The 16,359-nt window shown below is 38.5% G+C and overlaps 1 protein-coding gene across 1 annotated transcript in view; it reads right to left on the bottom strand.

The window, feature by feature from the left end:
* Nucleotides 1–223: 223 nt before the first annotated feature.
* The window catches only part of LOC113227373 (3'-5' RNA helicase YTHDC2-like), a 38,764-nt gene continuing 22,628 nt past the window's right edge, over nucleotides 224–16,359 (bottom strand). Inside the window, exons 10-20 of the mRNA XM_026460268.1 lie at nucleotides 14,521–14,539; nucleotides 13,324–13,483; nucleotides 11,975–12,120; nucleotides 9,966–10,129; nucleotides 8,527–8,607; nucleotides 8,303–8,375; nucleotides 6,829–6,965; nucleotides 5,104–5,292; nucleotides 4,036–4,200; nucleotides 1,653–1,854; nucleotides 224–446 (exon numbers count right to left, since the gene is read on the bottom strand). Coding sequence (XP_026316053.1) covers nucleotides 224–446; nucleotides 1,653–1,854; nucleotides 4,036–4,200; nucleotides 5,104–5,292; nucleotides 6,829–6,965; nucleotides 8,303–8,375; nucleotides 8,527–8,607; nucleotides 9,966–10,129; nucleotides 11,975–12,120; nucleotides 13,324–13,483; nucleotides 14,521–14,539 — 1,559 coding nt within the window. The remainder of the gene's footprint in view (nucleotides 447–1,652; nucleotides 1,855–4,035; nucleotides 4,201–5,103; nucleotides 5,293–6,828; nucleotides 6,966–8,302; nucleotides 8,376–8,526; nucleotides 8,608–9,965; nucleotides 10,130–11,974; nucleotides 12,121–13,323; nucleotides 13,484–14,520; nucleotides 14,540–16,359) is intronic.

Below are 16,359 nucleotides of genomic sequence, written 5' to 3' on the forward strand. Positions count from 1 at the left end.
CTAAATGTAGCAAGACCAAAACCACTTAATTGTAGCAAGACCAAGACCACCTAATTGTAGCAAGACCAAGACTGACCTTTCAAGATTTGGGCAAGAATAAGACTGATTTCGCGACTCTTGCGTCTCGCAGTTTTTATTTTTTTGTTTTTGTTGTTTTTTATATTTAGGTAAGTATACAATTATTTCCAAGTTTTCAGTCTACAAATTCAAATAACAATATTGTTTAGACTCTACTTACATCATCCGACATATAAAAGGCATCAATTTTTCCTTTACAAAACAGCAGGGCCGCTTGCGGTGGTACTAAAGACGTCTTATGCACTACAAGTGCTCTTCGTTCAGTCGAATGGTAACCACCAGAGTAGGTTAAAAATATGTTATTGGCGGTCTTTTTTGTGATACCATGATTTACGCTCTCACTGCCTATATGGGCTCGGTCGCCATTGCTGAAAGAAATAAAAAAAATTAATTCAATGGCATTTGAATTCTCATTAAGTACTTGATGTTAAACGATTTGGTCGACGATTATAAACAAAATTATAATTAAATAAATTGTATTACTACATTGTATTTCACCTTTGAATTAACAAAAATAAAATGTATAGATTGATATACTTCTATATTTCTCCAACAGATGACGACTTAACATATTCACCAACAAGAATTATCTCGGACTTTATAGTTCAATATTTCACCAACAGATGACGCCTTAATGTATTACGTGAATTTTCAATAGGAACTATTTAGTTTTCGACGTCATCTATTGAGCGTGATAAGAACAACAATTTTGAAAATAGCGCCAACAGCACGTCGTAATTTAACAAAATACATCTTTCTTTAGACATGTCTCCGACTTCATAGTTTAATATTTCGCCAATAGATGGCGCCTCAATATATTCGGTTGAACTAGGTAGAACAAAAATTAAATAGTCACACAAGCAGAATTTAAGATCCAAACAAGGACTACTTGACTTTTCTCCCACAATTATTGCAGTCTCACCCCGCCGCTTTCTTACTAATATTATGCAATGATATTTTTGATGCGTCATGTTTTTGTAAATTAATTTTGTTAGTCAATTGACGAATTCATTAAAATCAACTCAACAATCAACAATGTTGATTTTAATTATTTAAAATGGAATTTTGTAATAAAAATTTCTATGTTGTCGTTTGAGCATGCAAATAGGAGTGCTGTTGTACTATTTTGAGGGTTGCTCTTTGCAAACAGATTTGTTTACATTTATCATTTATTTATTTAAAATATTATAGATATCGAGTTCTTAGGTTTTCGCGATTGTTATACATAGGAAATGAAACTATTTTTCCGGATTTAAATCGCGTATATTTGTTTTTTCAAACAAACCGACGTTTCGGGCCCTTTACAGGTCCCATTGTCACGGTTGACTGTCAACGAATATACGTTTAAATCCGGAAAAATAGTTTCATTTCCTATGTGTAACAATCGCGAACACCTTAGAACTCGATATTCATTTTTATTGTTTTACCGTTTAAAAAAAAAAATTGGATGCTGTTACAAAATTACGTCGTACTGATTTTGTCTATCTGTTATTCTATTCTAATCAAGTTATTATTACGTAGTATAATAATGGTGTTTTTTCCTATACTAATACGTAAAGTACAGTTAGTCTCACCTAGTGACTAATTCAGTTGTAGTCATCAACTTCCCTTTCGTCTTTATGCGCTTTTTAGTCTTCAACAATGCATTAGATCCAGACAGTAACAAACCAGCTGTCAACTCATTGTTGTCCGAGAACCTGTTCAGGTCTGTCGGCTCGATTGTAGATTCAAATACACCTGACTGCAGTATTTTTTCTAGGTACAATTTTGTTATGGCTGTAAAATAGTAGATTGTTGTTGTTATATCGTCTGCTTAAAAGTAGAACCACATAAGTGACATTATTCACAAAAATCCTCTAAATTATCACGATCTCTTATTGAATTCATTGCTTTCGTATTATTGATTTTCATCTGCAGAAAGATAGTGATTTTGTACAACAGCTAAACACATAATTTAAAATCTGTTTGTGATAAGGATACAAGGGTCACTTTGAGTCGAGATAATTTAAATCCATTTTGAATCCTAAGTAAATCGATGGATTGAAAAGTTCGACAGTATAACACTGTTGAACTGAGACTGTTACATTGAAATTAGTAATTATCAAACTAATTAATTTATTACATAATTTCTTTGTGCAAATTTACTATGGATCATGGTCTGAAACAGAAGTCTGAAGACAACATCACAAACGTTCTGATTCCAAAGGAAGTGGCTACAGCACTTGTGTTATGGAAATTGGAAAAAATACCACAAATACCAAGACCCGAGACAATATAGAGAAGTTAATTTTCTGCATAGTCCCGGCCGGCGATCGAACCCGATGTCTCGGAGACGGCGACATCATAAAAACCGTCACTCGACCACGAAGGGCGTAACTACGCTAATTACACAGCCCTCGCTTTGATTTTTTTTTATTTTATAATATCAAGTGACGGGACGAACAAGTCGTATGCCTAACAGTAAGCTACACGTCTGTCCACAATAGTTGCAGTGCCACTCAGAGCTTTAAATCACAAAGATGTGAAGGGCACTGCCACTGCGCCCGTCACCCTAAGACATAAGTTGACAAGTCCCATGTGCCTGTAATTTCACGTGACGGTCAGGATGGCTGGTCGCCACTTTGTTCAGCATGAAGGGAACAGTTTTCCAGAAGTATGTATTGCCAATAATTGCTGCTTTCACGAATTAAAGGCTTCTTCAATTAGTTTTTTAAATTTCTCAGAATATGTCAAAGGTAGCAATTATTTAGAAAAGGTAGCAATTCTTGAATATACATTCAGTGTCAGACGCCACAGGCGACCAGCTATCCTGACGGTCACTAATTTCACCAGCACGTTACCCTTCAAAACCGGAACACAGTAAGGGTGACATTACTGCTTGGCGGCAGAAATAGGTAAGGTGCAGTACTGCCCTGGACGAACTCTGTCACAAGGAGCTCTGCTGCTACTAAAATCGCTGTGATGCTGCCATGTCTGCCTTCTCTCTCTACGAAGCATACTGAAGGCTGCCGGCTCAATATTCCTTAGTTCACCGCAGCTTCGTTTTTGAAGCTACGACTACCATCGAAAATTTTAACTATATCGTCATACTATTAAGATATATTATATTGTCGACGTCCGTGGTCGAGTGGCTTGCACATCGGCTTCAAGGTGTCACTATCTCTGAGGTCCCGGGTTCGATCCTTGGTAAAAACTAACTATTCTATATTGTCTCGGGTCTGGGCATCTACTCCTGTTCTCCATCCGAGACATACTGTCAAATCAGTAATACTCGAGCAAATTAAGACGCATGATGCGAATGAAGCTGCATACTTGTCATTGTTTTTTAATTTCGTCGAGTATTGCTTATTTGACTGTAATTGTTTTGGACGTTGTTTCCAATTACCATAACACAAGTGCTTTAATTATTAATACAAAGATCGAACACTTAGAAAAAATTATTTCGATCCGGCCGGATTCGAACCGACGTCTTCCAGCATACCGTGCCAGACGCCATACCAACTAAGCCACGGAACGAACCAGCGGTCGAATCTCGAATTTTTCTATGTATTTGTTGTTGTGTCTTCGTATTTGGTTTTTCAACGACTTTTTAACCGTAGCGCCATCTATGACAAATCTAAGTATTTCGTCACCCAGTTAGATACCTTTACAGCTACCAGCCCTGGCTAGAGATGTTGCTATTCATTGTATTTGAAATTTTTATTGAATTTATATTTGTTCTGAGTGTTCGATCTTTGTATTAATAATTATAACAAACTAGTGGAGTAAATTCACATAAAAAATAATCGAATATTTAGAGATCAGAGCAACGTATATGATAAAGCTGGCTACAGCGTCACATAAAAATCCTTTGGTGCGCCGTCTCGTCTGTGGGTGCCGGGCCAAACACTAAGTCCAAAGTGTCAAACTTGTGCTTTTAACTTTATAACAATACAGCTGAATAGGGGAAATACACACACTTGACATAGCTAAGGCGGTCCTTCCGCAAGCCTTCCCGGGAACACCACGCGTCGACATCCGCCCAACCTTTTTCCCGCCGCAGCTGCTCGAACACTTCCTGGATCCAATGTAAAGCAGCGTGGTCGGACGTATTGCTGTACTTACGCTTAATTTCGCGGATTTCTAGAAATTTCAACACAGAAACATGTTAATATATATATATTTTTTTATATAATATCTAGTGACAGGACAATCAAATCGTGCGCCTGATGGTAAGTTACACGCCTGTCCATAACAGTTGCAGTGCCACTCAGAGCTTTAAATCGCAATGACTGTAAAAGGTACAAAGCGTAGTGTAATAAGACAAACACTTGTCTACTATATATGGTAACTCCATACAAATGTAGCAGCGCGGTTTGTATTCGTATAGTTTCGCGGTGCACTCACGTTGCAAGCGCAGGTCGTCTCACGCGTCTTTTATTATTATAAAATATAAGCTGCGCTGTTTATGGAGTTACCATATTTGTCTTATTATACTATGTTCCAGAGTTGTTGTTGATGCAGGTTTTTTGCATATCAACAGATGCTGAACATCCTTATTGAATCTATCTGCATGAAAAAGCTTTCTATTTTCTATGATATTGGAATAAAATATTATTTCAGTGATGTTGCAACATTTGTTAACGTTTTTTTTTAATATTTTAATCTTCATGAAAACAATTAGTCTACCTAGCTTTAACAAAGTTATGTGTTAAAAACAACAGCTGAGACTCGGGAGAAGAATCAAAGTTTAAAATATTCTCAGACACTATTAAAGCGTTTTATACGCACTTTACAACCACGCAAAATGTATTCGAAAAGTGTCCCAGTCGTTTTTTTTATCTTGACTATGACATGCGTTCAAGAAATCAATTAAAACTTATGGAAGCGACCACTTTTCGACTACAAAATCCAATTAAATTAAATTAATCTACATTACCATTAACACCATTTGCTTACATTTACCCTTGAAAACCGGAACACAGTAATGCTGACATTACTACTAACTGCATATATTTTAATTTGCGCGAATGCGGATGTACTAACCGTCTCGCCGGTCAGCGGCGTGTTCGAAAAGCTCGAGGTTGTCGGCGCAGTGGGCGACGACGTCAGCAGCGGCGACGGCGGATCCCGCTATGCAAGCGTGAAGCAGTGCCGCGCCCAGCCGGGGCGGCAGCGTCAGTGTCGCGAGGATCGAGCCCAATCGCGTCAGTTGCTCGCAGGCGCTCAGGGCGCCTGAAAAAAATTTTTTTGTCATCACTCTTGCTCGTAAATAGAATGATTGCATGGTGGCATCGAGTATATAACCAGAAATAGAGACGAAATAAGGGCCATCCATCCCTGGCAACTCATCAGGCAAATGCGCCTTATATCACTTTTAAATATGAACTTTCGTTTGCGCTGAAATCACAAATTTAGAAAACTAAAATAGTACAGCGCCAACAACTGACCTGTGCGTACGTCTCCGTATATTCCAAAAATATTCTGTACTTATTGTAATAAAGATAGTATCTCTAACAATGGAGGCTGTTCCATTCGGTGGTGTGGGAAAAACAGCAAAACATCTAATTACAAACGGAATCACATTTCGTCGGTAATTAAATACGTAATTTTTCAATTTTTGTCCATTTTAGTAAAGCTCAAGTTAAACAGGTAGTTTTGAAATGAAACAATCCACGACATCGTCAAATTGTTTCAAATTTGAGTCAGCCAATCGGAGCGCAGTTATCACCGTAATGATTTGGCAGAACAGTTTTCAAACAAATTAAATGACATTTCGTCTCTATTTCTGGTTATAAACTCGGTGCATGGTGGCTATCTAGACTATAATGCCCCAATTAAAAACCATGGACCTTTTATCTTTCCATTACAGCCATGGTCAGTAAGGAGTTTTTTTTAATTTGTAGCACCATATACATAACCTTACATAGGTCAGGTTCAAGTTCAAGCATGCAGATTACTTAAGTTCAAAATTTAAACATTCGCTTAAAACCTTAACTAAACAGAAATTGAATTGCAATTCAGCCACATATAATAATATAAATAAATACTTATCAGTAATATTATTAAGAATGTCTTATAATTGTTTTTACTTCTTTTTAATAGAGTTGCTTCAAACGTGGTATTTTTCGTAGTACAAATCGTGCCGAAAGTTGGATTTTCTAGTGCACTAGTGCTTTTTACTTTTCCATTTTTTTAAATTTATTGTTATTTCAAGTCTTAAACATCGAACTAAAGAGGTTGTATATTTATTTAATACTTATGTGCTTTGTGACGTAAGTCGTTCGTCATTAAAACCTATATTTACTTACAAACATCTAATTTGTTTAAATTGCATAGGTGTTTTATAAAACAAAGGGTTACATTTAAAAATACCAAAATATTTTCCATAAAAATGGCTAATTGAGTATTAACAATGACCGGAGGTGAGTATTACGCGAGACCGCTGCGCGCCGCGCCCCTAAAATGTACTGTTTTATTTTACTTTCAATGTAGTTTTTTCGCAAATGTATTAAGTGTATTAAACGTAATAGCCTCGATATATGACTAACTTTCCGCACTTGTATCAAAAATAACTATTTCTGTAAGAAAAATTACCAAATTTTTTTATACTCCATGACTGTATGCGTGTTTAATTTTTACAGCATTTTAGTTCGAGTGTGTATTAAATATGGAGGATTTAAAAAAACCCGCCATTTGCCATAATTGTTGTGTTGTGTCATTTTAAAGCCCATGAAACTACTTTGAAGATATTTTTTAACCTGTACCAACCTAAATCAATAAGGTCATTGACAGCAAGTTGAATAGCTTTCTGGTTAGGTGGTTCTGGCAGTTGTGCGAGGAAGTCTTGAACTTTATCTTCTGGTGCGTAAGATTTACAATCCAGCACTGTTTGTTGTAGAGGTATTCTGTGACAATAAAAAAATTTTTGAAAATTTATTGTAAACTTATTTATATATAACAGACACACGCTTGGCCATGTCATGTTAATCGACGACGTGAACCCCAAACTGTAGTTTTCTGGTAACATAGGTGCCGGTAGAGTATTCCATTCCTTTGCCGTACACATCAGAAAGGAGGAAGCAAAGCGCTTAGTGCGAATGGGTGGTACACATGGGTCATACAATCCTGGTAACTCATCAGTGATACATTCATTCATTTTATTTAAGAGCCATGCTCTTGTCGGTGTAGCCTCCTCCACTCCTCACGGTCCATAGCCAACTCCTTGACCTCCCTATAAATATATAAATACATCACTTATAAATATCAAATCTCGTTTGCACTGAAATATAGACAGCGCCAACAACTGACCTGTGTGTACGTCTCCGTATATTCCAAAAATATTCTGTATTTATTGTAATAAAGATAATATCTAACAATAGCGTGCTGTTCCATCGGTGGTGTGGGGAAAAACAGCAAAACATCTAATTACAAAACAAACGGAATCAAATTTCATCGGTTATTAAATATGTAATTTTGTAATTTTCGTCCATTACAGCAAAGCTCAAGTTAACTGGTCGTTTTGAAGTGAAACAATTTGACGACACCCATTGACGACTCCCGTCAATTGTTTCGAATTCGGGCTGACCAATCGGAGCGCAGTTGTCACAGTAATGATATGGCAGAATAGTTTTCAAACAAATTAAATGACATTTCGTCTCTATTTCTGGATGTCACCTTTTCAAGGTGAGAGTGAATAGGCATAAAATTATTATTCAAATAATTATTTTTCTAAATTTTGACAAATATGCGTATCAATAGATGGCATTGTGTGTTACAAACTAGTTTATAAATTACCGCTTGCTAATATGGGTAGATGGCGCTAGTCCTAAACAAAGAGACGCCACTGTCCATAAAAATCCGTGAAATAAGCGCCATCTAGTAGATCTGTTTGTTATCATTAGAAATCAGAGTAAAATTTGATAAACTGCAGCTCGTTAACGTAAAACAATTATTTGAATAAATTGCTATTTGGTACTTGTCGCGACATCTCGTGTACCATTAGGTACTAAATGCCCGACAACTCTGTGTTGTATGACGTTTAGCAGTCCGCTAGAGTTATTCCATGGTTGAACAGACGTCCATCAAATATAGCTAAGAACTATCACGATTTAATTTGCCTTCAAGCAAAAAAAAACCCTTTGAGATCAGTCAATTTATTTGAGCTACATTGAACTTATAACTCCCCTCCTTTTGCGCCGGGGGTTAAAAAATAATTCGCAACAACATAGAAGATATTAAGTACCTGAGTATCTCTGGAGTAGTATGAGGAATAAACTCTTCTTCTTTTTCTTTAGTGTAAAGTTTATAACAGTGTCCTGAAACAATCAGTTAATTTATACTTTCTAAATATAACAGCTGTATCGAGCATACTACGGGGGCTGAAAAATAGTTTAATTTCCTAGATTACTAAACATTTGGTATATAAATAAATAATTACTTATTAGAGTTATATACACACATACTTACCAGGTTGAACTCTTCCCGCCCGTCCAGCTCTCTGTTTAGCTCCGGCTCGTGACACCCACACCGTTTCTAAACTTGCAGCGCCTGAAATTAAATAATAGCAAAACCGTTATATCTCAAATTTGCATTGTCACTTCATTACGTCATTTAGGCAACAGGACTGGGATATAACAGAACGTTTCAATTCTGTAATGAATGGCGCGTAAGACAACCCGCACTATGCAACGCGAGTGCACCGGGAGATTATGTGAGAGTGTGCGTCACTAAACGACTGCTATGTTTGTGTGGAGTTACACTACTTGTCTTATTCAACTGCCTCTGTGGCCGAACGGTTACCATGCCTGACTGCCACGCGGAGGTCTCAGGTTCGATTCCCGGGTCGGGAGAAATATTTGTATGGCGTACGTTTATTTCTCTCGTGAGTTTGGGTGTAATTTGTGGTTGTTTATGTGTGTGTCCATGGCACCCGCGACCCAGGGTTTCCCTAGTGCGGGGCTATGTTGAGTGTGTGCGTTATTGTTATTATTATTATTATTACATTATGCCTAAACGTTAGTACTGACCCGCACCTGGCAAAATATAATGGGTTGACAATCATGACATTTTCAAAATTAAAAGTTACCAGCTGAGTGAGAAGGTTCATAAATTTTTTTTTTAATAACGCACACTCTCAACATAGCCCCGCACTAGGGAAACCCTGTGTCGCGGGTGCCATGGACACACATAGACAACCACAAATTACACCCAAACTCACGAGAGAAATAAATGTAGGCCATACAAATATTTCTCCCGGCCCGGGAATCGAACCTGGGACCTCTGCGTGGCAGTCCGGCATGGTAACCATTCGGCCACAGAGGCAGTCTCTCATAGATGTCGCTTACGTCGAGTGCCGAACACTCAATGCAAAAATCTATACACATAGGATTCGTCGACTACGTAACTCGACCTGTAGCTTAGTGGGTAAAGCAATGGGGACCGAAACCCGTGGTGGCGGGTTCGAGTGCAGTCGGGTCGAAATATTTCTTCTTTTGTGTTCGATCTTTGTATTGAATAATGATAACAAACTAGTGGAGTAATTTCACATAAAAAATAATTGAATATCAATTCAATACAAATTTGAATACCATGAATAGCGACATCTCTAGCCAGGGCTGGTAGCTGTAAAGGTAGCTAATTGGGTGACGAAATACTTAAGATTTCTAAAAAGTCGTTAAAAAAACCAAATACAAAGACACGAGAACAAACATACAGAAAAAATCGTGAGATCCGCCGTTCGTTCATTGGCTTAGTTGGTATAGCGTCTGGCACGGTATGCTATAGTCGGCTCGAATCTGGCCGGATCGAAGGAATTTTTTCTGAGTGTTCTACCTTTGTATTAATAATTATATGACATTTTTGTTGAGCAATCTACTAAAGTCTGCATTTAGAGTTCTGTTATTTACCAGTCGCCTCCCTACACCGACTTTCTCTCTGCGCCCCCGTGTCGATGACAATAGTGACGTCGGGAATTGTGATGGACGTCTCAGCAATGTTGGTCGCCAGGACGATCTTGCGAACGCCGGGGGTCGGCGTGTCGAACATTTTCTTCTGCTCTGTTGTTGACAGTCTGTCAATATGAACAAGGTGAGACCAACACTATTTGTGCGAAATTCTTTATAGACACGCACGAGTACGTTTTAAGTACGGTCAGTACCTCCTTGGACAAACTCTTTTACAAGGAGTTCTACTGCTACCAAAATTGGTTTTTATTAATGATTATACGGCATTACAGTGATTCAAAATGAATAAATTAAAAAAAAACTCATTTCGATTTCTCCAATCAATTTTCTGTTCTGTTCTGTTTTTATTTTCTTTTTTTTTCACAAAATTCGGGAAGCGTAATATTAGTAAATAAATATTACTGTTTACAAAAATTACAGAAAATTACCAAAAAATAAAGTTGGCGTATTGTTCATTAAAGGTATTTAATTAACAATATTTATAATAATAATATTTAACACTAATAAAAAAAACTTTTAGTAAAGAAAACAAAAAATATATCATTATTCTAAATATCTTCTTCTTAATCGCTTCCTAATTGTTGAGGATCGTGACTCCACTTCAATCTGCCAATCATCTGTCTCCATAGGTTGCTCTCCAGTCGGTCGGAGAACTGATCCGACCACTGTTGGGGACTCCTGCCTCAAGGTCTCTGTCCTTCCACCTTCCCTGTCACCATCAAACTCTCCAAGTTGTCAGCACGTGTACGTGTCACGTGATCAAAATAGCGTATCACACGCTGCATGTAGATTGAAGACAAACGCTGTGCATTCTCTATCATGAGTTAGTGCAGCAGGCTGGACACGGTATTCTTGACATTTGGCGCCAGCACCACATTTCAGACGTGTTAATAAGAAAGAATGTTCATGTTTCTAATCTTTAGAAAGATGACCATGTCCCATTTATAAATATAAACATAATAAAATAATAATTGAAAGTACCAAACGTCTCATCATAATTAAATTTCAAGCTTGTCACTTCTAGTTCTGCCCGTTCTATGTATCTTTGTTAATTTTGTGTATCAACATTTATGTTAGTGAACGAACTCAGTCACCTTTAAATAAGTAACTATCTACTTATTGTAAAATTTTATTTATTTTTATTATAATGGTACAAATTACAGGAAACAGATTACAGCTTTATTTTTAAACAATATTATTTAAAAAAAAAACATCAGTAAATCTGCGTTCCAATTATAACTGTACACAGCGTTCTGAAAACTACCGATTGTGTGATCTTATGAACAAAAAACAATAATAACAATATAGAAGAATTTTAAAATAGAAAAACGGAGTGACGGACTTTTAGAATAATTTTAATACTTAATCTTTGTTGTTCGTTATTTTAATTGTAATCACGTTGTTTTATTTTTCTCGTGTTAAGTGAATGGAAATTCTTAGTGAGAAATAAAATCGTTGAACCTAATTACATTCTTGCAATGTCTTTAGCCTAATAATTTAATCTCAGTGCAGAGTACTAAAAAACCATTACGTCTATTTGCCAAGTTGAAATATCTCCTAGTTCGCCACTATACGGGACTTGACACAGGAGATAATAATAATCGATTCTCACTACTCAAAGTATATTGAGAGAGAAAAACGCCTTGAATTGGAGAAAAGCAAAACCAACCATTACAATAATTGCTCCTTAAGTCAAATTTAGGCGCTATTTATAAAAATGAATATTCATGCATGATCAGCCACCCTCAGAGGTGGATGATTTTCTTCAAAATGAAATGGGACCATTATGGAGGTACCCTCTTTCCAACAAAAAAGAATCATGAAAATCGGTTCACAAATACCGGAGTTATCGCGTAACATACATACAAAAAAAGTCGAATTGAGAACCTCCTCCTTTTTCGAAGTCGGTTAAAAAATATATTAACTTAAATATAAATTGAAGAAATTTTCACCTAGAATGCACAGGCAAAATCATATATCCACTCAACGCAGCGTCCAACAGCATCCTGGTCTGTTTGATCTCAGCCCAACCAGGCAGAAATACGAGTATGGCACCCGTGCTGTGCTCTTTGTCCACCGCCTTTATCACTTCCACCAACTGGAAAACATTTTAAATCGGGCACACTATAGTAAGATTATTGACTCACTGTAGACTCAGGCATAAATTATGGAGCGGGACAGCTATATTGCGCTCTCTCTCCCGCTTACCAGTAATGTACTTTTGAAGGGTAAGTGTGCTGGTGAAATTACAAGCACACGAGGCTTGTGAACTAAAATCTCAGGGTGACAGGCGCAGTGGCAGTATCCCTTAGATCTTTGTGATTTAAAGTACTGAGCGGTACTGCAACTATTATGGACAGACACGTCGTTTACCCCCAGGCGCACGATTTGTTCGTCCCTTCACTTGGTATCATATGAAAAAGCCCCGGTGGTGGACAGGCGATAACGCCTGTCTCCCACGAAAAGAATGTAAACTAAACATATCAATATTTAATTACCGTCAAAAACACTACGCTCAACACTAAGGAAGTGGGAGAGAGAGCGCAATATAGCTGTTGATTTATGACCGAAAGCGAGTAAATAATCTTATTATAGTTAAAGTCTATCTATAAAAACTCAAAGGTTCAAAATGTAAGAGTTAGCACTAGATAAACCCTTCCTTAAATGTCTGCCATCGTGCCCGAACGGTTACTCTGCTGTACTGTCACGCAGAGGTTCCGGGTTCGATTCCCAGGCTCGGAGAAATATTTGTATGACCTACATATATTTCTCTCGCTAGTTTGGGTGTATTTATGGTTGTCTGTGTGTGTGTCCATGGCATCCGCGATACAGGGTTTCTCTAGTGCGGGGCTATGAGTGTGTGCTTTAAATTCAACAATAATTTTATTGTTGTTGAATAGAAATACATGTATCATGAGCGTTTATTACAGTATTGGGTAACGCGTGTTATGTTACACAAGGTCTTTTGTATTATACCAAGTGAAGGGACGAATAAGTCGTGGGTCTGATGTTAAACGACTCGCCTGTCCAAAACAGTGCAATTCAAAGGGCACTGCCACTGCGCCCATTACCCCGAGACATAAGTCGATAAGTTACATGTGCTTGTAATTTTATCCGCACCCTTCAAAACCGGAACGCAGTAGTGCTCATATTACTGCTTGGAGCCAGAAACAGGTAAGGTAGCAGTACTTCCCTGGATGAACTGCACAAGGAGCTCTACTGCTACTAAACGTTATATATGAAATAACTTAAAGTGCACAAAAATTTAAAGCCTACTCGTACAGCTACAGTGTATACCCACCTCCTCACAATTAACAACCGGCCGTCCGTCCTCCTTCTTGGTGTTTTTGACAGTAGCAGGCAGGTTTAAGTCGTATTTTGACTGAATGTCATCTAGATACATCTCAGACACGGGGTAGGTTCGGCCTGGCACTTGCAGTACGGGACACGAATCGAAATATCTGAAACATAAAGACAAAGGTCAAGTTCAAATGTACAATGCAAGCGTCCCTCTCAGACGACTCCTACTCCACCTCTTTGCTGTTTACACGGGACAGTTGTTTACAATACGCTTTTTCAACAAACAACCAAATACAAAGATACGACCCAAGCACATAGAAAAATTCAAGAGGTCCGCTGGTTCGTTCCGTTGCTTAGTTGGTATAGCGTCTGCCACGGATGAAAGCAGCAGGTAGCCGAATGATGATTATGCTAAAGGTCCTGATGATGCATCAGCATTATTAACATCCTTGGTCGCTGCCCTTTCGTGGAACCCAAAATAGGAGCAGGAAGGAAAACTAAAGTCAATGAGCTTAGGCGTGAAGACAAAAAGCATCAAGTGATGGTTTATTACCAGAATGTACGGTGGCTCAAAACTAAACTTGCTGTATTTCGAACTAATCTCTCGTTGCTGGTTGATGTCAATTTGGTGGCGATTACCGAAACCAACCTGGATATGTCGGTTCATGATGCAGAGGTTTGCGGCACCGATGATTGGCGGATTTTGAGGAAGGATAGACTAACGCGCGGTGGCGGGGGTGTGATGTTAGCGGCCCGCTCGCCACTTCATATTGAACGTATACAACCCTACGAGACCACGCATTGTGAGGACATTTGGGCCCGATTTACAGTGAATGGATGCTATGTATACATTAATGTTGTATATTTATCACCCTCGTCTAGTGATGAACGCTATTTTGAGTGGTTCCACAGTGTAGAACAAGTCTGTGCCAAGCACTCCAGTGAAAGAATTATAGTCCTAGGAGACTTAAACCTCTACAGTGCTAGTGACAGTATTAATAAGTATTTTCAATGTTTTCTTGTAATTTGTAATTTCGATCAGTTTAATAACATCACAAATATAAATGGGAGATGTCTGGATGTGGTGCTGACCGGTAGCGGGATGAGAAATGCAGTGCAGGTATGTACAGCTGCCCCACATGAAGTGCTCAGTAAGATTGACCTCCATCACCCGCCACTAGCTTTGCAATTTGTTTACGAATGTAGTAGTAGATCACCTAGAATAGAGCCTTCAAATATTAGTCATCACTTAGACTGGAACTTTGCTAAAGGAGATTTTTATCAACTCTATCAATTGATCCTAGTTGTAGATTGGCAAGCATTGTACGTAATCCGAGATGTTGAGGATGCAGTTAAATTTTTCTATAACGAAATTTATAATATTTTTGATCTTTGTATGCCAATGAAGATGCGTAGGCGATCTTTGAGCAGTAGGACATATCCTGTGTATTATACGAAATCAATCATACGTGATATAAGCTTCAAAGCTAACTATCATCGCCTATGGAAGATTTCTGGCGATCAAAAGTACTACAACAAGTTTTCAGAATTACGATATAAAATTAAGGTAGATATATCTCATGCCTATAAAAGCTACATGCTTATGATATCGAACCGGATACGTACGAATCCGCAACAGTTTTGGTCATTCGTAAACGGTTTGCGAAGTGGGGGCGGTATAGAGTACAGAGTGGCAAGATGCGGCAATGAGTGTAGTGGCGAGAGGGCGGCTGAAGCGTTTGCAGAATACTTCAGTTCAGTTTTTCTCCCAGAGAAGCCTTCTCTTGACTGGGGTGCAGCTAGTTCAACTGCAGACTCCCGTAGTAGGCACGTACATGTATCTTATTTCACACAGTCTGATGTAAGATCCTCTATTAAGAAATTGAAGCCCAGTACGTCGCCAGGACCTGACGCTTTTCCAGCGTTTATAATTAAAGGTTGCATTGACATCCTTGTAAAGCCTATCACGTTTTTATTTAACCTAGTGTTAGAGCTGGGTAAATATCCTAAAATTTGGAAACAGTCTCGGGTCACTCCAATTCCCAAAACCGGGTCGAAAATTGCTGTTGAAAATTATCGACCCATAGCTATACTCTGCTCTCTCGCTAAGATATTTGAAATGACTATGCATGGGCATTTGCTGCCACAGTGTCGGCCATATATTACGGATGCTCAGCACGGTTTTCTGCCAAATCGATCTGTTGCTACTAATCTTGTCCATCTTGTGGACTACATGTCAAGCGAGCTTCAAATGGGTCACCAGGTTGACGTTGTCTACCTCGATTTCCAGAAGGCTTTCGACAGGGTGGACAATGACGTGTTATTGCGAAAATTAGGGATCATGGGTTTCTCGCCGAGACTTCTTAAATTATTTGCAAGCTATCTGTCCGATAGGGAGCAGTTCGTAAAATACGGGCCATTTGTGTCTAGTCCCTACCGAACGCTTTCTGGAGTTAGTCAGGGGTCGAACCTGGGTCCACTGCTCTTTGTTCTCATGATCAACGATCTCCCAGAGGTGGTACAGGATTCCATCGTGTTACTATTCGCTGACGATATGAAATTGGTCAGATCGGTGAAAAGTGCGGAAGATGCTGTGTCGCTGCAGAGTGATCTTGATAGGGTGCACATTTGGAGTAAAAATAATAAGCTATATTTCAATCCTGAAAAGTGTGAGATGATCAGCTTTACCCGATCACCACAGCCGCGCGAGTTTGTTTTCTTGTTAGGTAATACGCCGATTACAAGGGTTACACAAGTACGTGACCTCGGTGTAATATTTGATAGTCGTCTGACATTCTGTGCCCACATAAAGTCAGTTGCGATGATGGCATACCGACGACTAGGGTTTGTACTTAGAAATGCCTCTCATCTGTCAGATCGGGCGCTCTGCGTGCTTTATGTATCACTGGTACGAAGTATATTGGAGACGTGCTCAGTGGTTTGGATTCCGTGTGACAAAAAGCATAACCTCATGTTGGAGCAAGTACAGAAACAGTTTCTCCGCCATTTATATAAAAGGCGCCATGGTTATTACCCA

The sequence above is a fragment of the Hyposmocoma kahamanoa genome, unplaced genomic scaffold (genome assembly GCF_003589595.1).
Source record: "Hyposmocoma kahamanoa isolate Upper Pololo Valley unplaced genomic scaffold, ASM358959v1 210, whole genome shotgun sequence".
Taxonomy (NCBI): Eukaryota; Metazoa; Arthropoda; class Insecta; order Lepidoptera; family Cosmopterigidae; genus Hyposmocoma; species Hyposmocoma kahamanoa.